The sequence below is a fragment of the Sus scrofa genome, chromosome 2 (assembly GCF_000003025.6).
Source record: "Sus scrofa isolate TJ Tabasco breed Duroc chromosome 2, Sscrofa11.1, whole genome shotgun sequence".
Lineage (NCBI taxonomy): Eukaryota > Metazoa > Chordata > Mammalia > Artiodactyla > Suidae > Sus > Sus scrofa.
This window is the reverse complement of record NC_010444.4, coordinates 29588580-29610940: the sequence shown is the minus strand read 5'-3', so window position 1 is coordinate 29610940 and position 22361 is coordinate 29588580. Positions and strand designations below refer to the sequence as shown.

Below are 22361 nucleotides of genomic sequence, written 5' to 3'. Positions count from 1 at the left end.
AATAAGGCACATGTTTCTGAAAAAACCAAACAATTTTTTAAGGACTATCAGATTTTCTGAGCCAAGTCCGAGTAAGAAAGAAAAACTAAAATATGATGAAGGTAATCATGCCTAAACTAACTAATCATGTATTCATTAATATTTAGAAACCTTACAAAGATAGGACAAATGAATTAAATTAAGTGTAATGGGATGTTAAACAAGACCTTTTTCTACTGCCTCTGAGTTTTGACAGAAGCATCAATGGTTAAGAATAAGAGGTGTCAGGTAATGCTCTATTCTAAAGCAGGAGGGCTGTATGATCTAGGTAGAACATGTAAAGGCAGCAGTCCAAACTGGTTCATTGCACATTAGCCTTTCATCAGTACACATAAGAAAAAGTGAAAAATGCTTGGGCATGTTGGGATGGGCACTTAGTAAAAATGTAGGTCTCCAGGTTCCTCTGCTCAGAGATATTGATTCTGAAGGTTGGACCCCCAGAAATCTACATTAGCAGGTAGAACAAGTGACTCCAATCATAAGAACTCCAGGGAATTTGGATGTGTGTGGTCTAGGGACCAGACTTTGGAAAACTCTGAACTAGAGTGATGAGAGCTAGGGGGAAGAAAGGACCACATACTTGAAATATTATAAAATGAGAATGACTTGGTGATTAAATAAATAGGATGGGGGTTAGAAAGAATATGGAAAGTTAGTCTTAGGTGGGATCCAAGCCACATCTGCAACCTACACCACAGCTCACGGCAATGCCAGATTCTTAACGCATTTGAGTGAGGACAGGGATGGAATCTGCAATCCTCATGGATCCTGGTTGTGTTCGTTAACTGCTGAGCCATGAAGGGAATGCCCCAAAGTTAAGTCTTAAATGTCAAATTTGAGCACATGACAATATTAAAAGAAAATGAGAATAGAGAACCCAGATATAAACCCAGACACCATTGGTCAATTAATTTTTGAAAAAGGAGGCAAGAATATAAAATGGGAAAAAGACAGTCTTTTCAGCAAGTACTGCTGGGAAACCTGGACAGCTGCATGCAAATCAATGAAACTAGAACACACCCTCACACCATGCACGAAAGTAAACTCAAAATGGCTGAAAGACTTAAATATAAGACAAGACATCATCAAACTCCTGGAAGAGAACATAGGCAAAACATTCTCTGACATCAACCTTACAAACGTTTTCTCAGGTCAGTCTCCCAAAGAAACAGAAATAAGAGCAAAAATAAACCAATGGGACCTAATCAAACTGACAAGCTTTTGCATAGCAAAGGAAACCAAAAAGAAAACAAAAAGACAACTTACAGAATGGGAGAAAATAGTTTCAAATGATGCAACTGACAAGGGCTTAATCTCTAAAATATAAAAACAACTTATACAGCTCAACAGCAAAAAAGCCAACAACCCAACTGAAAGATGGGCAAAGGACCTGAATAGATATTTTTCCAAGGAAGGTATACAGATGGCCAACAAGCACTTGAAAGAATGCTCAACACCACTGATTATTAGAGAAATGCAAATCAAAACTACCACGAGGTACCACCTCACACCAGTCAGAATGGCCATCATTAATAAGTCCACAAAGAACAAATGCTGGAGGGGGTGTGGAGAAAAGGGAACCCTCCTGCACTATTGGTGGGAATGTAAGCTGGTACAACCACTATGGAGAACAGTATGGAGGTGCCTTAGAAAATTATACATAGAACTACCTTATGACCCAGCAATACCACTCTTGGGCATATATCTGGACAAAACTCTACTTAAAAAAGACAAATCCACCCACATGTTCATTGCAGCACTCTTCACAATAGCCAAGACATGTAATCAACCCAAATGTCCATCGACAGATGATTGGATCAGGAAGACATGGTATATATACACAATGGAATGCTACTCGGCCATAAAAAAGAAAATAATGCCATTTCCAGCAACATGGATGGAACTAGAGACTCTCATACTGAGTGAAGTAAGTCAGAAAGAGAAAGACAAACACCATATGATATCACTTATATCTGGATTCTAATATACGGAACAAAGGAAACTTTTCACAGAAAAGAAAATCATGGACTTGGAGAATAGACTTGTGGTTGCCAAGGGGGAAGGGGAGGGAATGGGAGGGACTGGGAGCTTGGGGTAAATAGATGCAGAATGTTGCCTTCGGGGTGGATTAGCAATGGGATCCTGCTGTGTAGCACTGGGAACTCTGTCTAGTCAATTATGATGGAACACGTAATGTGAGAAAAAAATGTATACATATATGTGTAACTGGGTCACCATGCTGTGCAGTACAAAAAATATATATAAAGAAATAAAAAATTTTGAAAAAAGAAAATGAAATTAGATTTGAGAGGGAAGAAGAGATGTGAGAAAATATGAAGAGTTCTAATACTTGCGCAAAATTGTGTTTATGAAACTTCTTTCATGGTCTAACTGACCCCTAAGCTAAGAATTCCATTCTCAGGCATTAGACAAATGTAATTATTGCTCAATTTCAGTATTGAGTGGATTAAAGGAGGTATTGAGAGAGAGAGACTTTCTAGAGATTCTTTTATTTTGCAATGAATAAAAGAAAAGAAAAGCCTTTAAAAATTTTTGACTTAACATATAGTACTAAAATTAATGATTATAATAATAATGCCCATTATCCAAGACAATAGCACATAGACCGAGAAAATGAATGGAACTGAGGGGCTATCCTGGTCTAGTCCCCATTTTACAGATGATTAAGGTGAGATACAGAGAGATGGTCAAAATCACAGTGCCAGAGCAGTTCTTCTGTGGTGCAGTGGGTTAAGCATCTGGTATTGTCACTGGTCACTGCTGTGGCAAGGATTTGATTTCTGTCCCAGAAATTTCTAATTTTGTAGGCACAGCCAAAAACAAACAAACAAACAAACAAAACAATGCTAGGTCATACCTAAATAGGTACTAGAACCCAGAGTGCCTTTTAGCTCAACAATTTTAGATTGAAAAATTATAAGTTAAATTGTGTAACTTTAAAAATGGAATCAACATTTAGTCTCACTGATTATAATTTGACATGTACTCTTAGTAATTTAAAATATTCTGATATGAACATAAATATTTTTATACATTTATGTTAAACACTAAATGGTTTCATACTATTGCAAATTCTCCTGAGATATTGAAAAAGCTCATATTTCAACCACTGAATGAAGAAATAGTAAAAATGATATTATTGCTGGTCTTTAAAGTGGTCAATCCCAAGCTTACATCTATACTCTTTTTAAAAATAATAATAGGAGTTCCCTGGTGACTCAACAGATTTTTAAGGATCCAGCATTGTCACTACTGTGGCTCAGTTCACTGCTGTGGCGCACGTTCAATCTCTGACCTGGGAATTTCTACATGCTACACGCACAGACAAAGTAATGCTTTAATGCTTTGATGAAAATGTGCTTAGTTGTGATAAAATTTAGATCCTTTTAATGTGTAGGGGTATAACTCAGTGCACCTTTTTGTTACACCAATTCTTCCTGTTGCATAAATTACTAGGAGAATATTCTTCAAGATAAACAAAATGGAAAATGATAATTTTTCAATTATCTGTAAGGCATCTGCAATTCATAATTAATAGTGATGCTAACCATCAAAATCTGTAAAATTTAGAATATTTTTGTCTTTTAGTTGGATTATAATGTTAGCCTGAGGATGAATATGATTAGACAAACATAAATTACGTTGATTTCAGTTTTGATTTTCTGAATTTGTAGCACCTTTTCCCCAAAGATTAATTACAACAGGAATGATGTCCACCAGATTGGCAACAGGCAGAGATCTCATGTATCCTTAGAGCTGAGCACAAAGCCAAGCATATGATATGATAGGAGATTAAAGATATCTTTGAATACATAGGAATGTGATCTGCAAAATACTGAATCACTATGCTGTACTCCTGAAAACACAATATTAAATCAGCTATACTTTAGTTTAAAAAAAAGAAAGATGAATAAAATGTCAAGATCCTAACACTCTAAAAATTACTAATAAGGCCATCATGAAATATGTTTTGAATTTAACGTATGACAATTTAGGGAATTTAAAAGATCTTCTTAGAGGTACTAGAGAACATAAATTATACCTTGGTTTAAGAGACTAATACTGAAAATACATATATCCTAGCATTTTTCAAATTTTAGCACAGCTTCAATTTTGTTTAAGCATATATCTTCCTAAGGAGTTTTACTAACAACATACAGTTTTATATCATTTATAAGCCCTGTGAACTTACTGGTAATTTTCCTGATTAGGAGTCTATATACATATCTATAAATGTTACCCTTTAATTTTACTGAAGCTATAAAAAACAAATCTCACTTGTGGTTCAGGATGAGAAGATATCATTCTAGTGCGTAATAACTTCTTTAAAAATAAAAGTGCCTTATAGTATTTCTATTAGAAATCTATAAAAAATGTACACACACATATTTGTTTCTTTGAAATATTCCACTTATCAGATGGTATGAGTAAGAAGGCAGCCCATCCCCACAGTTCAGTTTGGGGGAATTTTCATAGGCTAACGCTTATCGTTTCCTAGCTAACTGTAAGGAAGATCATCATCATGCTTCAGAATTTCAAATTTCTTGTCCCAGGTAGCTTTGAATGGTTCTGGTGTCTTCCAATGCTACCTAAACCAAAAATAGTATCCACGAAAGTGGAAAGGGATTTCCCCTCCGTAATTATTTTATTTATTTATTTATTTTTTAAGGGGAAACATATGGAGGTTCCCAGGCTAGGGGTCCAATCAGAGCCACAGCTGCCAGCCTACACCACAGCCACAGCAACACCAGATACGAGCCACATCTACAACCTACACCACAGTTCATGGCAACTCCAGATCCTTAACTCACTGAGCAAGGCCAGGGATTGAACCCACAACCTCATGGTTCCTAGTCAGATTTGTTTCCACTACACCACGACGGGAACTCTCCCCTCCATAATTCTTAACACAGTGAGAGGAAAGAAGCTTCATTAATCAATCCACATATTGTAAAATTACACATGGGCAATTTTCTATTTGGTGTTGACATTTTTATGGTGTTATCTATATGTCTAAATATTGCTTATAATTTCAATGCATGGTACACAGTTCTTTCCATATTGTGTACTTTCTAGTCTATCACTCTACTTTAATCTAACTCTTAGCCTCATAAAGTTCAAGACTTGACCAAAGAGATGATTTTCAGTCTCTCTGATCTCCTGGTGATGTGTTATCTGTTAACTTGTCTTTCCGTCTCAGCATTGAGCATTACACAGCTAACTTGCTGATCGTATTTAACGGTGTCCTCAAGACAATGTTTTTTAACCTAGTCTAGATTAATGTTGGCCAGTTATCATTTAATTTCTAGAAAGACCAAAGTGGAAAAGAAAAGTTGCTTCAAAAAACAGTAATTGAAAGATTAACATTGAAATAAGGAGGACAGCAAAGATTACCAGATAGCTAATAGAAATAAATGAAGCAGGCTGCAGCTGGTGTGAGGACTACCACTGGGAATGGTAGAGAATATAGCAAACTGTATCTAAAGGAGGAATCTGTTCCTGAATGGTTGATATCATGAGAGGATGAACTTCACTCTTGCCTATTCATCTGATTTTTTTTTTTCAAAAAAGGCCAGTAATACACAATTTTTGGGGGGTGAAATCTCCCTATTTCTATAAGCTCATGACTATTTAAAAATATTATAATAGGAGTTCCCGTCATGGCGCAGTGGTTAACGAATCTGACTAGGAACCATGAGGTGGTGGGTTCGATCCCTGGCCTTGCTCAGTGGGTTAAAGATCCGCGTTGCCGTGAGCTGTGGTGTAGGTCGCAGACGCGGCTCGGATCCTGCGTTGCTGTGGCTCTGGCGTATGCTGGCAACTACAGCTCCGATTGGACCCCTAGCCTGGGAACCTCCATATGCCACTAGAGCAGCCCAAGAAATGGCAAAAAGACAAAAAAAAAAAAATTATAATAATGTGCAGATCAAACAAAATTGATGGGTCCCTAGTTTTTAGTCTCCATAATCTAACTTCTATCTGTATAGAAGGATGTGTGTGTGTGTGTTTGTTTTGCCTTAATTAGTTCATAAATTTAACACTAAAGGCCAGATCCTACAATTCACATTCTTTAAAAATGAAGCAGGAATTCCCATTGTGGCTCAGCGGGTTAAGAATCCAACACAGTGTCCATGAGGATGTGGGCTGGATCCCTGGCCCGGCTCAGTGGGTTAAGGATACGTCACTGCCACAAGCTGCAGTGTAGGTCGCAGATACAGCCTGGATCTAAAGTTGCTGTGGCTGTGGCATAGGCCTCAGCTGCAGATCTGATTCAACCCTAGCCTGGGAACTTCCATAGGCCACAGGTGTGGCTGTGGCCCTAAAATGAAAAAGCAAAAAAATAAAGCAAAATCAAGATTAAATGATGGCCTAAAATTATATTTGATTCAATTGGTTTGTCTAATTGATGTCTCAAATATCTTTGAGGTTTATAATTTTTTATATTTTTTATGATTTTGACATCAATCAGCAATGACATTGTTGGTTTGTCTTTCATCCACTCTGGTCAAACAGACACACATCCTCACAGAAAAAAATACTAAAAAGACAAACATATGCAAGCCCTTGCTATACTGAATAAGAATAAGATGAGTGACACCAAATGAGACATAACTGAACTAATGAGGCATGATATGTTTACAACATTCTTTGAGAGTTGTCAGGTTGCTACTTTAAGTGCTAGTTCTATTATTTTTAGCATATAAAAGGCAATGTCTTAATTTGTAGCTTTTGTTAAGATCACATTATACTACTTAGAAGAAGAGGAAAAAATTTTGTCTCTAGAAGCTGCTGTCACATGAGGATATTTATTGTTATATAATGAAATATGGTTGTAATTTTTAAAATAAGTCACACAGACATTTTAGATGCCTGGAAAAAAAATAAACATATTTGAAAGTATATACCCAGAGGTGTGTGAACTCTAAAAATCCTGATCCTTACTGATTTTGAAAAAACAAAATGTAGCTTTACAACTAGTAAGAATGGCTAGTTTTCCAAAATATCTTCTATTTTGCTTCCACCTTGCAAAAGATTTTCTCAGATAAAAGCAAGTTGCATTAATACAAGGGCAAATAATTTTCATCCACATAGGGATCCTCCTTTTTCCCTGCCCATCCTAACTTCCTCCTCTTCCTTGTTCTCTTCTTTCCTTCCTTTCTAAATTAAACCAAATCTTTTCCTATAAATAGTAATTTTTCAAATTAAACTTACTATATATATATATATTTTCTTAAATATCTTTTTTTCTTTCCCAAGCTCCCTTCCTCATAGACAACAAGTACACTGAGTTTGTGGCCTCAGTTCCACCCAGTTCCATAACAACCCTGGCCAGAGGAGGAAGTAACTTCAGGAGCCTAAGACCAGATGAGCACTAGCTTCGGTATCCAGTGAGCCTAGGGAGAGCCCTGGTCATAAAGAGTAAGTTCATCAAGCTACACATAACCTTTCCAAACACCTACCATTTTTACCTAACCCATTGGTCACACAAGTAGTCTTCTCTCACAATTTCCCTCTAAAATAACAATTTAGTCATCCTTACCTATCATTCTGATTTGTTTTTTTCCTTAGTTTTTTTTTTTTTTGCACTTTCTAAAAACAGCTTTATTGAGAAATAACTGACATACATTACTATAAAATACTGTACACTTGACAGGCACATATTTGAAGTGTAAAATTTGCTAAGTTTTGAAACATGTATAAACATGTTAAAGCATCACAACAATCAAGATAATGAATATACATCCATATCTATCACCCCCCAAATCACCCCAAAGCTTCCATGTGTCCTTTTGTAATCACGCCCTCCTATGTCTCCCCATCTTCTTATCTTCAGGCAAACACTGATCTGCTTCCTAGATTTGTTTGCACTTTCTAAAGTTTTATATAAATGAAATCAAACAATAATATATTCCTCTCATGGTTTTGTTCTTTTTCCTCAATATAATTATTTTGAAATTCATCCATATTGCTGTGTGAATCAAGAGTTAATTTCTTTTTATTGTTAGGTAATATTTTATCATATAGATACAACATAGTTTATATATGCGTGTGTGTACATGCACGTGCATATTCTAGAAAAGTTTCAATTGTTTTCCAAAGTTACTGAACTATTCCATATTTCTACCAATTATATAGAAACTTAAGTACCAACTATGAGGGTTCCAGTTGTTCTACCATCGTCACCAGCAATCAGTATGGTCCAGCCTTTCAAACACTGGACCTTTTACTACATATCACTTTAGGTTTATTGGGCATTTCCCTAATGATTAGCATCTTTTCATATGCCAACTGTGTATCTTCCTTGTTACAGCATTTGTCCAAATCCTTTATCTGTACATGTTTTCTTGAGTTGATTGTATTTTTCAAATATACATTATTTGACATTATTTGAAAATATTTTGTCCTTGTGTGTAGCTTGTTTTATTCTCTGCACTTCCAAAGAGCAGAAATTCTTAATTTTAATGAAGTCCAATATATCAGTTTATATTTTTGTGGATCATGTTTTTGGTGTAATATCTAAGAAAGCATGAGTAATGCACAATCATTAATATTTTCTCCTATGTTTTTGTCTAAAATAGTTTTAGGTTTTACATGTAAGTCTGTAATCCACCTTGAGTTAATTACTGTTTATAGTATGATGAATGGATCAAAGCTCATTTTTTTTTTTTGCATACTGAATACCCAAATGTTCCATCACCATTTGCCAAAAAAAAAACTTTTCTCTACTGAACTTCTCTTGTAATTTCTTCAAAAATCAATTGACCACATATGTGTGCATGTATTTCTAAATGCTCTATGCTGTTCTATTGATTTAATTGTCTATTTTTAGTGCACACCATTTTTCATTACTGTAGTTTCATAATAAGTCTTAGGGTCAGGTAACTTTGTTCCTCTTTTTCAAACTTGTTTTGCCTTAGATCTTTTGCATTTCTATATAGATTTTAAAATAACATTGATAGCTTCTATCAAAGAAACCTGTTGTGCTTTTCACTGAGATTGCATTAAATCTACAGATCAACTTGAGGCGTTCCCATCATGGCTCAGCAGTTAATGAACCCAACTAGCATGCATGAGGACACGGCTTTGATCCTTGCCCTTGCTCAGTGGGTTAAGGATCTGGCATTGGCGTGAGCTATGGTGTAGGCTGCAGACGCAGCTCAGATCCAGCATTGCTGTGGCTGTGGCATGGGCCTGCGGCTTCAGCTCTGATTGGACCCCTAGCCTGGGAACTTCCACATGCCACAGGTGTGGCCCTAAAAAGACAAAAAAAAAAAAAAATTGAGGAGAATGGACGTCATGACTATATAGAGTCTTTCAATCTATGAACATCGTATATCCCTCCATCTGTTTAGATCATTCATTTTACTCAGCAATGTTTTAGGTACACAAGTCTTGTACATATTTTATCTAATTTATGTTTAAGTAAAAAATACTTTTGATGTTATTGTATCTGGTATTTAAATTATCAGTTTCTCAAATTGCTTGTTACTAGTATATAAGAAACAACATAGACAGATAAAGATCTTGAGTCCTCAAACTTGTTGAACACATTTATTAGCTTTAGAAACTTTTTGTAGGTTTCATAGGATTTTATACATATATCATTTGAATATAAAGATAGTTTTACTTCTTCAATTCATATCTAGATGTCTTTTATTTCTGTTCCTTTTCTTTTTACATCGGCTAGAGGTTTCCATGCCATGCCAAATAGGTGAGAGTGGACAACCATGCCTTGTTCCTAATCTTAGGAGGAAGCATTTGGTCTTTCATCAAAAGTATGATGTTAGCTGTAGGTTTTTCATAGATGCCCTTCATCGTATTGACAAAGTTCCCTTCTATTTAGCTTTCTGAAAGTTTTCATTAGGAAGGGATGCTGACTCTTGTTAAATGCTCTTTCTGTATCAATTTGATGATGTTCATGATTTTTTCCTTTTAAGACCGTCAATATAGTGACTTACATTGATTGATTTTCATATGTTAAACCAACTTTATGTTCATGGGATAAACCCTACTTGGTCATGTATATTATCTTTTTATATACTATTGTATTCAATGTGTTAAAATGTTAAGAATTTTTTGCATTTATGTTCATGAGGGATATTAGTCTTTGATTTTATTTTCCTGAAATATCTTTGGTTTTTGTTATCAGAGTAATGCTGGCTTCAGAATAAGCTGGAAGTATTCCCTCTTCTTCTATTTTCTGTATGAGAATATGGAGAATTGGTATTATTTTTTTCCTAAAACATTTGGGAGAATTCTCCAGTAAAGCTAGTGAAATCATCAGGGCCTGACATTTTCTCTGTGGGAAGGTTTTCAACCAAAAATTTAATTTCTTTAATAGGATATGGACTATTCAGATTAACTTTTCAGGTTAGCATATAGTTGGATCTTGCTTTTTTATCTCATCTGAGAGTTCATGACTTTTTTTTTAAAGTCTCCTCTATTGCACTGTCATCATCCAACACTCTACAGATTTTATTTTATTTTATTGGCCACACCCACCGCACACAGAAGTTCTGGGGTCAGGGATCAAACCCATGCCATAGCAATGACAACCTCTAGGCCCCCAGGGAACTCCTTCCTGACAGTGCCCGACTTTTAAACGGGCTTTTTAGATTATTTACATTTCATGCAATTGTTGACACAATGGGTTTAAATCTACCACCTTGTTAATTATTTTCTATTTGTCCTATCTGTTCTTTGTTCCCCTTTCTATCTTTATCTGTCCTCTTTTGCATTATTTTTTAATTATTTCATTTTTATCTGCTTTTTTTGCTTGTTAGCCATAACTTTTTGCAATATTATTTTAGCTTCAGGGTCTATCATAAATGTCTTTAACTTAGTCTATTTTCAGTTGATATCATACCATTTCACAAATACAGTATAAAAAACTTTCTTCCATTTCTTATTGTACTGTTGCTTTCATATATTTTATGTCTATCTGTTTTTATCTCCATAATATATTTTGCTTTAAATAATAAATTATATTTTAAAATGACTAAAATAATAAGAAATAAGGTCTTTATATTGCCTACATAGTTACTACTCCTAGTTCTCTTCATTTCCATCTGATATCATTTTTCTTCTGCTTGAAGGCCTTCCTTAAATATTGTTTGTTTTGCATGTCTGCTGGTGATCATTTTTTTAGTTGTTGAATAACATCTGAAGTTTTAATTTTGCTTAATATTTGAAATTTCATTGGGAAAGGATTTCTATATTGATTTTTTTTCTTTTTGTTTTTAAATATGTTCTTCCACTGTCTTCTCATTCTTATTGTTGCAGACAAGAAATCTGCTGTTAGTCTTATTTTTGTTGTTCCTCTAGTATATAATAAATATGTTTGTTTTTTCTGTGTACTTGTAAGATTTTCTCTTTATCACTAATTTTAAGCAGTAATTTTCCTTGGTTTCTTTTCTTTGTGTTTCTTGTGCTTAGAATTTATTGAACTTCTTGGATGTAAAGGTCATAGTTTTTACAAAATTTGGAAATTTTTCAGATATTTCTTTCAATATTTTTCTGTTCCCTACTTCTTCCCTTCAGAGACGGATTATTCATGGATTAGATGTGAAGCTTTTCACATCTCACTTTCTAATACATCTTTTTCTCTCTGGCTTTCATTGTGAATAGTTTCTGTTGCTATCTCTTCAAGTTCAGTAATATTTTCATCCATAATATCTAATGTGCTATTAGTCACATTCAGTATATTTTTCATATCATACATTGTGGTTTTCATATTTATAAATTTGATATGAGTGCTTTTATTTCTTCTGTGTCTCCACTTAACATGTTTAATCTTCCTCCAGCTTCTTGAATACATGGAAGATAATAATAACAACTTTTTAAACAACCTGTATATTAATTCTATCATATGCATCATTTCTGGGTCAGTTATAACTAATTGATTTTCTCTTTATTATAACCCTGGACTAAGTGAGTTGAAGCATCTCTGGCTCTATGTCCCATGGTCTGCCCTTGTCATTATTACAAGTTGACTCTAGGTGTGCTTCCAGTTTATAGCATTGATGCTGCCCCTATGCCACATGCAGCACCACATCAAACTGGAGCTTGCTTTGGGTTTGTTTGTCCCTCCTTGGGAACAATGTATTTAGGACACTACTAGCACTTACCAAGTTGCATGATAGCAAGCTACTATCTCCCTCTCCCTTCTGCCTGGGTTTCTCAATAATACATCCTACTTGTTCACTGAGATTTCTACTACCACACTCAGCACTCACTTGCAGACCGTGTACCTTCGTGGCTAAAAGTGGGTTATATATTATGGTTGCTTGGCTTTGCATTTCTCCCTAATCACTGAGTAGATATGACCTTGAGTAGGTGATTAACTTGCCTGTATTTTAATTTCCTCACTTGTAATGATAATAATGACACCTACCTTAACAGATTATTAACATTAAATTCTACATATAGTATAAAGAAATTAAAACACTATCTGGGTCAGAATTTTTTGTTGGTGTTATTAGAGTAAGAGTTACAGGTAGGATTTACATCTGGAAATCTGACTCTGTAGATCATATTCTTAACCATTATGTAATATTCTAATACCTATTGGACAGTCTGTTTTGTATGTTAGAGAACATCTCCCTTTTGTATTTCAGGCTGAGCCAGTTTCTCTGGTGCCTAAGTGCCCCAGTTCTGGTTTCAGCCCTAAGCACATCCTCACTGTCTATCCAGCCAGAAATAGTTGGCTGATAGCTTTCTAAGTCTTAAAGTACAATAGGACTTGTTTTTGTCAACACTAGCTGAAATCAAAAGACAAATAAGGAGGAGAAAAGAAAGCATCTAGGAAATAATATTTCCAAGTGATTGAAGATAAATCACTTTTCTTCCTTATCACTAATTTTTTCTCCTAAATCTCTTTTTCGTTTTTCATTTTATTTTCCCAAGTCAGAAAAAACAAATGGGAATGACACTTTTGGTGCCTTACAAGCCAGCAATTTTTGTCTCCTCAATTTTTCTTTCATAGTTCAGTATTTAATTTACAGAAGAATGGAGGAAAGGTTAGGAATACACATAGAACTTTAAATTTTTAAATAAATAACCAAAATGTATATAAAGAAATGAGTTCCAATAATTATAGAGTAAACCAGCAGCTTGTCTACAACACAGATACATACTGAAGGCCAAGGTTTCACTTTTAAAACTATCTAAGAGACACTAACAAAGTGGCATATGTTTTTCAAGCTTATTTTAGAAAAATTAATATTGATATTTTGAACACAAATTTAAAACTTAATGAATATTTAGTCTAAGCCAGGAAGCATCATGATTTGACTACTCAGAAATCTTGAAATTATGTTCCTTGTTTTGAGGTAAATCGCTCATAAACATTACCTTTTCTGTAGGATTAATTTGTATCCTTCTAGTGATGTTCCCTCAGCGGCCTTGAGTCTGATTGGATGACCAATAGCCAGACAGCCCTGAGTTATCGCTCGGCTCAGGATCATTCCAGTCTTCCAATGAATAGAGAGGGGGGAGAAAGGTCTAAATAAGTTAAAAGAACCAGAAAATTCAACAATGTGTCACAAATAGTGAGGTCATTATGCCTGGATAAACCTGGATATTAACAGTTGCCGAAAGTGAAACACTACCCACAACTTAGCAGTCAGTGAGCCCTGCTCAGAATAAGTGATCTTCTGTCGGACAAGGGTGGCATTTTACAGTTCAGCGCAAAATAAAACAGACCTTGATATCTTCATTTGTCCTTTTTTTCTGTGCATATTTCACAGTGCAGCGATTTGGGGTCCATCACGTGTCACTTGTTATAGTTATAACTATAGCGCTTACTTGAAATATGTATGCACAGAAAAAAAAAAAGTGCAGCGAACTGAAAAGATTGAAACAAATCCTTAACCTTCGTACCAATTTAAAGTTTTACTCTGGGTCTAAATACAATGGGTTAAACATTTCAAGGTGGCTTGTGAACTGCTTTTGTTTTAAATGTTAGGATTCTCTAATGAGGAAATTGAGACTATTGTTTGAGTGGCCATTTAACAATTTACTTACTTAGTGAATCAATACATTTTAAATAAGTGACAACCACTGAGGAATTTATTTATACATATTGAGGATATATGGCATGCAAACCTCTCTGTCTTAAAAGGTAAAATGATTTATTTTTGAAAAAAGGGAGAAAACTTCAAACCTTAAAAGATTTTCAAAAATGCATTTTAGCACATGACTTTTATTTGTCATGTTTTTGGTATGTGTGTAAAAGAACTACACAATAACTCAAGAAAAAAATTTTTAAACATTTTGTTCTAATAAGCACTGAGTGGAATCCTCATTTGCTTATCTATACAGAAAAGCGAACTCCTTGGGTGAGAGATAAGAATCACCCCATATTAAGCACTTTCTATATACCGGATAGTACGCTTGAACTTCACACATATTTTCTCATTTAGCCACCACAGCAACTATGCAAGACAGGTGTTATTAACTTCATTTTATATATAAGAAACCTTCCCAAGATCACACAAAGGATTCTAATTCTAATCTAACTCCAAAACTCACCATCTTTGTAGCATTTCAAATATTTTAGGGGAAATTTTAGGGGAAATTTTAGACAAGTACAGGTTTTTTGATATCATGAAATTCTAGAAAACAGATACCATGGAACTATAGAATATGAGATTTGGGAAAATAACCTTCCATATCAACTCATCCAACTCTTTTACCAGAAGACTAAGGCCCTGATGTGGGATGTGACTTACCTGAGGTCACACAGGTGTTCACTGGTGCTGCTAAAACTAAAACACTTGCCTCAATGCTTATGAATTGTTCAGCTATAGAGCAGTGTTTTATATTACAATTAAATGGCGTAAGTTTTGAAGTCAGACCAAGAATCTTCCTAAACACCTATTAGCCTCAGTTTTTTTTTCTGCTATATAATGAAAACCTACATGGTTTTTATAAAAATTAAATAAGATCATAAATGTATATAATATGCTTAACATATAACAGATGTTTAATAAAATGGCAGGTATTATTATTAAATCAGAAACAAAACACAACTTAAAACAGGCTAGTAGTTAAGAGCGTCTCCAGGTGGGAAGCAAACCTAAGAAATATCTAACTTAATTCTGCCTTTGTCTTTTAAATGAATATTTCTTAGTACCTTTGTGTCTGAATTACACTATATTTTTGTTTTTTAACTCTCAATGAAGCAAAAATAATAGGTGCAATCTAAAATTTCACTGGAGAAAACAGTTTCAATCTCTCCCACCCCCTCAACCAAGGAAGCAAACTTGCCTGGGTGTTCCTCTGCACCCATGGAAGTGCTAAGAAGCAAAAACATTCTACAGGGAGGGGGAGCAAAGGGAGACACAGAAGGGTAGATACAAACTGTACCATCTCTTTCCAGACATAAATATTTGGTGGCAATTACAAGATATATTTCAACAGTAAGAAGGAAGGGGACAGAAATTACATATCTCTGTTTAAATAAGACCCAATAGTAAAAGAATCGAATTTTAAAAAATAGCCCAATACACAGGAATAAAATGTGTTAGGCATCATTCACATTTTTTTTTTTTATACTTAGGGATTTCTCCTAAAACTATCCTTACAAAGACCACATGCTATCACTATATGGTGCTAATCTACCAGGCTCTGTGAACCTCAACAATGAAGACTAAGGAGTAGGAGCAAATGACTTTCAGACAAGTCTCATGAAAATAGTGAGTCTGTGGGCTATCCATAGGCTCTATGCTGGGTTAAAATCACCTTGAATTAACTCATCAGCAGACCTAAAAGTGAATCGAATGCTCATGTGGGAGTCCTCTGTACTAGACAAACCAAGAGCACAGAATAGATTCAAAAGAGCCAACAACTTGTATGTTTTCACTTGCATGCTCCTTTGCATGAGGACACACTGGGAGCAGAGCAGCATGGTGAGCCAGAGATCCCGGGAGGTCATTCAGGGAGAGCAGACACTCTTGGGTACCTTTGTGATCAGCCACACACTGGCTGCAGGCCACAGCGTCAATGGTGCTTTCTGACTCCCACTGCTCTCTTCACTACTTGAGAAACTCTGTTTTCTGATGGAAACAGAGGCATGAAGGACCATATTGGGGTCCGCCTATACAATGAGAAGAAGCATGGTTTTAACTTACAGTCTGAAAGTTAACCTCCCTCCACATACTTACCCAAAATAAATGAATCTAGAACACACGTTTCTGATTGAGGTCGCTTTTCAAACAGTGGAGCTCAATCCCATTAAACCAATTCAATTAATATTTGTTGAGCACCAGCCTGATACATAAGACTGAGAATATGTGGTATGGGATATTATAAAATATTTTTCCTGCCCTAAAAAAACTTTAAACTGTAGAGGCAGAGTTCCCGTCATGGTTTAGCAGTAACGAACGGGACTAGCATCCATGAGGATGCAGGTTCAATCCCTGGGCTCACTCAGTGGCTTACAGATCTGGTGTTGCCGTGAGCTGTGGTATAGGTCACAGACACAGCTTGGATCCCGCGTTGCTATGGCTGTGGTGTAGGTCAGCAGCTGTAGCTCTGATTCAACCCCTAGCCTGGGAACTTCCATATGCCACAGGATGGCCCTGAAAAGCAAAAACAAAAAACAAAATACTGTAGAGGCAATTATACACACAAGCACATACGCACAATTCCATGTTAAGCTTCAAATGGATAATTAAATAGTATTATTGTGTGCAAAGAATGGCAGACTTATTTCTGAAGGAGCAACAAAAAGTAAAGCATCTTGAAAGAGGTAACATCTGGACCAGGCCTTGAAGGATAGAGACAGTTTGACAGGAATAATGAAGAATAAGAAGGTATTTCAAGCAAAGGCAATTAGAATAATCAAAGTATCTTAGGATTTACCGGTAGGCTCAAAAAATAAATTTGGCCAAACTTAGAAGGTGTAAAATATAAGGCTGTGGAGTTAGGTGTCAGTATGGTTTTCAAGCTTTCAACTAGGAGGGACTGGATTACAGAAGATTTTAGAAAGGTTGATCTGGCAAGTATAAACATAATGGATTGTAGAATGGAAAGAACAAAGGCAGAGAGAACAATTGGGAGGCTGTACAATCTCATAAGAATAAAGGGAGATGAGCTGAGACTTCAGTGATCACTGTGGGAAAGGACAGGATGTATCCCACTTGTTTATCTGATGACAATTGCCAAGAGTATTGTGCACTTTCTAGCATCCCTCACTTAGACTTGTCAAATTAACAGTCATTCATGTCATCTGTCAGAATTCTACTACTTTTATTTAATAAACTTTATCTCCTAACTTATATGATCACTTTCCTTGAATAATCATGCTAAAGTTTTTAAGTGTGAATATTTATTTGTAAAGGATTATGGGAATTTGCCATTTTATGCTTTAAGTTTGGTAAATGATGTTCTTTCAATAACAATTTAAATCATTATCTTATATTTTTTTGGCTGTGACAGTGGCATGCAGAAGTCCCCAGGCCAGGGATGGAATCCTTACCACATCAGTGATCCATGCAACAGCAATAACAATGCCGGATCCTTAACCTGCTGCACCACCAGGGAACTCCCCATTTTCTACTATTAAGAGGCCTATTTTAAATCTCTGCAAATACTAGATATTTGTTGAGTAGCAAATGATTTTTTAAAAACAAAAAATAAATAATAATTTAAATGTAATGTTTTACAAATATGAACAGGCAACAGCAAAAGTGTATGACTATTATATTTGACAATTACTCTATAATGGAAATAGTTACTTCTCAAGAACTAGCTTATATGTGAAAACAAAATTTAAAAAATACAGCAATCCCACCACATAAGAAGATTTGACTTATGGGCTCTTTGATTGTGTATTCCCCAGTTAGCCAGTAGTGACTGGATTCTGGAGGGAAATTCCCCACAGTCTCTGAACAATGATAAACTATATTCTACTAATCCATCCACCACAGGACTCAGCATTTAAAGCAGCACTCTTAGTCAACCTCCTAACTCTAAGTTGCCATCACACTCAAACTCTCCTCTGAAACTGGGAAGAAGATTGTTTTGACTGGAATTAGTCAGACAGAAGAACCGTACTGCCAACTGCTTCTTTGTACAGCACCTGCTGCCAGTGCCTAAATTCTTGTTATCTCCACAACATGGTTTAATCTTTTAACAGTTGGCTTATTGGTGAAGAGTGAAGGGGTCCTTTGTGTCTGTCTTGGGTTGGCACCCAGTATTAACACCATGCTGTTTTCTGAGAGATATTTTGCTGGACAGTTCCCAAGTGATTCCACATAGCTCAGACAGAGCCAGATCCACTAAATCAGCTTCATTTCACGTTATTAACAAAAAGAAAGAAAGAAAGAAAGAGAGAAAAAAAAAAGAACGCTGCCAATCTGGGGTTGAATACACTTAAAACTGACAATGGCCATTAAATTCTCTTCGTAATTTCACCTTCTTTTTCCTTTTTAATTTAATCTGATAACTTAGCTTCAGACCAAATGTTTAGGAAGGTAGGAGAGATAAAAGTTGGAATTCAGTAAAGAAAAGTGCTCTTACAACCTGCAACATAATATGCCATGTGTGTGTCTCTATGTAAGTGCGTGTGTATGTGCATGTGTGTATGCATGGGCATGTGTACAAAAAGCATTTATGTTGAGGCATCATATATGTCATTAGAAAATCTTTTAAAATGCTGTTGAGAATCAAAAAATAAATTTTCTATTATTCCTTTAAATACTATTATGATTTTGCTTGCCTGAATAAATTGTGCAAATATAGATGATGCTAGTGATAAAAATGATGAATATTTACTGGGCCAATCGAAACTGCTTTAATTTTCTTCTTGCAAATCACCAAAGTGGAATATACTTCAATATTCCTGTGCAATTTCAAAGTAATAAGGGAACCACTTATGGTCTTTTCCTACAGCTCTACTGAGGAATAGAATATAGGACAATGAAACTCTTCTTGAAAGAAGGAACTCATGGATCACAATCTTTATTCTGAACAAATTATTTACTATTATAAATTTGATAAGATTTTCTCTTTTGATAGCAATTTTAGGACAAAGTTGAAGGATTTACTATACAAATTAAATCACAACTACATGAAATGTTCTAAAATCTGTTTCCTCATATCCTTGATATTCACTCTTACTGTACCCATTCTCTAAATCTATAACTGATCAATCCACCCACCTCTAAGACCAAGAACTGGAAAAGCTGCAAGGCAGAAAATATCATTGAGTACATAATTATGCAACCAAACAAGGCAAAATATCTAGGATCTGGTATGCAGTCCTCAAATAGATTCCAACTATTGGTCTAAGAATAAAGAAGGGACTTGGAATTTTATTTAAAGTTCTGTGTCCTAATCTAATGGCGATTAGTTCAAAACTTAAATTAAAATTTGTGCTGTTCTCCTGTATAAATTATAAAATATTACTTCTTGACGATTTGCTCTCCAAAGAAATAGGACAGTAAAGAATTTTTTGCCTTTCCCCAACCTCCCTTGTGACATACAGAATAATATATTCTGCTAGCATCCATGACTCCCGTATTTACAACTTAACTTATAACAAAAATATCCTAATTCTAAAATCATAACTTGAAGTTCCTCAACATTTCCATACTACAAGCTGTCACTCATGTCCTGCTGATGTCTGATCAGACCAAAAAGCTAGGATCAAAAAATCAGTTTCCTTTCATTTTGACAGAATATATGACCTGCCAAAGACTGGGGTATATTGTTCTGCTTTATTTTCCCATAACTAGGCTTTCTGCTAGCTATTCTCATAATTTTTTCTTTTATATTAACTATCATGAAGCTTGTATCTCACCTATTTCATGGGAACATATCATTTTATTGCCCTTAAACTAGGATAATCTAAAAATGTTGCAAATTTAAGTAAAAATAGAACTGTTGAAAGATATATCTGCCAAATTGTCCATTTGTAGTAGAGTCCAAATCCTTTTTTTGAAATGGATAAAAGAGCAACAGGTTGTAATTGTCAGGGTTATATCTGTCTTCCACATTACTAACAGGGATTATATGTTCCAAATTTTTCTCTGTAGGAAAGGTTTTACTTGTCAATAAGAGATTTAAAAGAACAGTCAGGGGTTGGGCACTGACATCTCTATCTCAAGCCAATTTTAAAACGTATGCATCAAGAATATCGGCTTTTGCCTCCCTCCTCTCTATCCCTGTTGTAATCCTCTTAGTGTCTTCTTTACTGCAATGAGCATCAAGATTCCACAATAAAATGTCCTATAGATCTCCATCACCTCTCCCTGAATCTCTCTTTAGAAGTGCTCCTTTTCAGGTTATTAAAGTGCTATTTTTCCAATGCAGTGATCGCCTCCCTGTATATAATCTGAGACATTTTTCTGAAAGTATTTCAAAGGTTTCATAGCTAAGAGAGTGCCTTTTTTTTTTTCTTTGAAAGCGTCTCTTTACTATTCAGTTCATCAAATCTTTGCTTCATTTTACCACTATTTTGACTGAAATGAAATTTAATTCAAAACCAATTTCTTCTTCTGAAATTATAATAGTGTACAAACTTTTAAGATGAAGTGTTTTCTCACTTCACAATCATTAGAATGAATTAACGTGATAAAATAACTGTGGATTGTTTATTTTCTCGTTTTTCAACATTAGAAAGTACAGCTTTCTTTTAAAGTTCTACTTTGGCTTTAACTAAAGAAAGAAGCCTTTTTCTCATTCTTTTCCTCTGATAACTCTTCATTATCCATCCCCGTTCCCATCCCACCCGCGCCACCACCAGTTTGACTCGGTTTCTGTTGAATGAGTTAATTAATTAGTGAATGAAATTTTATTCAGCTAACTTTGAATATCTAGATACTGCAAGAGAGACAAGAATGATCAGAATGTCCTTTCCTCTAGGAATTTCTGATCTGGGGGGCAAGGAAGAGGTAAGATAGGACCTCTTGAGAGATCTTCCTAACACAAAATCAAATCCAATCATGCCTCTGCTTAAATATTTCCAGTGGCTCCTAGTTTTCTATAGAACAATATCTGCAATCCATAACATTGAATTAAGACTCTTTACGATGCAATCTCTTCATTCTCAGTGGAATCTACCATTCTCCCCTTTCTACTCTAATATGCCCAAACTTAGAGCACTGATTGACTTCAAATCATGCAGAAAATGTTGCAAGAGGAACAGTACCAAGTTCAATGTCATTATAAACAATACAGAATGGATGTAATGGGGATATCAAGGCCAGAAACATCATACCTGGTTTAGGGGTAGAGTTGGAGTAAAGAAAGATTACATGAAGCAGGCACAAATCAGATAAGGCCAATATGATGGGCAGAATTTCAATAAGCATTTATTGAAAGACAACTATATGCCAGACACCAAGCTAGAATGTGGCACAAGGGTGACAGAAAGGTAGGGGATGCTAACAAAGAAAAAGAGGTTGAATTTCCGGCAGAGGGATGCACATGGGTAGAATAACAGAAATCACAGAGTGCTCAGAAAACAACAAATGAACTATCTAATTTGGTTAACACACAAAGAACATATTTAGAGAATAGTAAGCACTGAAAAATAGGCTATAGTTAAATTTTATTTTATTTTATTTTTTTGGCTTTTTTTGTCTTTTCAGGGCTGCACACGTGGCATGTGGAGGTTCCCAGGCTAGGGGTCGAATCGGAGCTGTAGCTGCTGGCCTATGCCACAGCCACAGCAACATGGGATCCGAGCTGTGTCTGCGACCTACACCACAGCTCTCGGCAACACCAGATCCTTAACCCACTGAGCAAGGCCAGGGATCGAACCTGCAACCTCATGGTTCCTAGTCGGATTTGTTTCTGCTGGGCCATGATGGGAACATCTATAGTTGAATTTAAAAAGTCATTCATCAAAATGTATTGGGCACTTGCTCTATATTCGAGACTTTGTTCCAGTACTCAGGAATACACAGATGAGCAAAACATAAAATCTGTGTCCAAAGAATTATCAATTCAGGAGGAGAAAGACACAAAAGCAAAATGCCTATACCGTAGCACAAATTCTAAGAACGGTTTTCCAAGGAAGAAAAGGAAGTCTAAGAACACAAAATAATTTGAAGTTAAATTTCTCTGGAGGATCTGAGAAGGCTTTATGGAAGAAGAAGTTGAAGAAAGCACTGAAAAGCAAGGAATGGTAACAGTGGGGGTTATAGCCTAGGCAAAGAACAACACATGCCATTGCACAAGTAAACCAAAGTGTAAAGCATGTACAGGACCCAATTTATTAGCTCTGACTGTAGTGTAGGGTACAAAGAAGATCACAAGAGGATTAGAAAGGCAATTGAGAGTGGGGAAGA

General features: G+C 35.5%; 1 protein-coding gene across 9 annotated transcripts in view; it reads right to left on the bottom strand.

The window, feature by feature from the left end:
- Positions 1–22361, bottom strand: part of LOC100517025 — a 431209-nt gene that overhangs the window by 185449 nt on the left and 223399 nt on the right. For all 9 annotated transcript variants that reach the window (XM_021085287.1, XM_021085289.1, XM_021085290.1 and 6 more), the window contains 2 exons: positions 16025–16159; positions 13414–13532 (listed from right to left, as the gene is read on the bottom strand). In XM_021085287.1, the coding sequence (XP_020940946.1) occupies positions 13414–13532; positions 16025–16159 (254 nt within the window). The remainder of the gene's footprint in view (positions 1–13413; positions 13533–16024; positions 16160–22361) is intronic.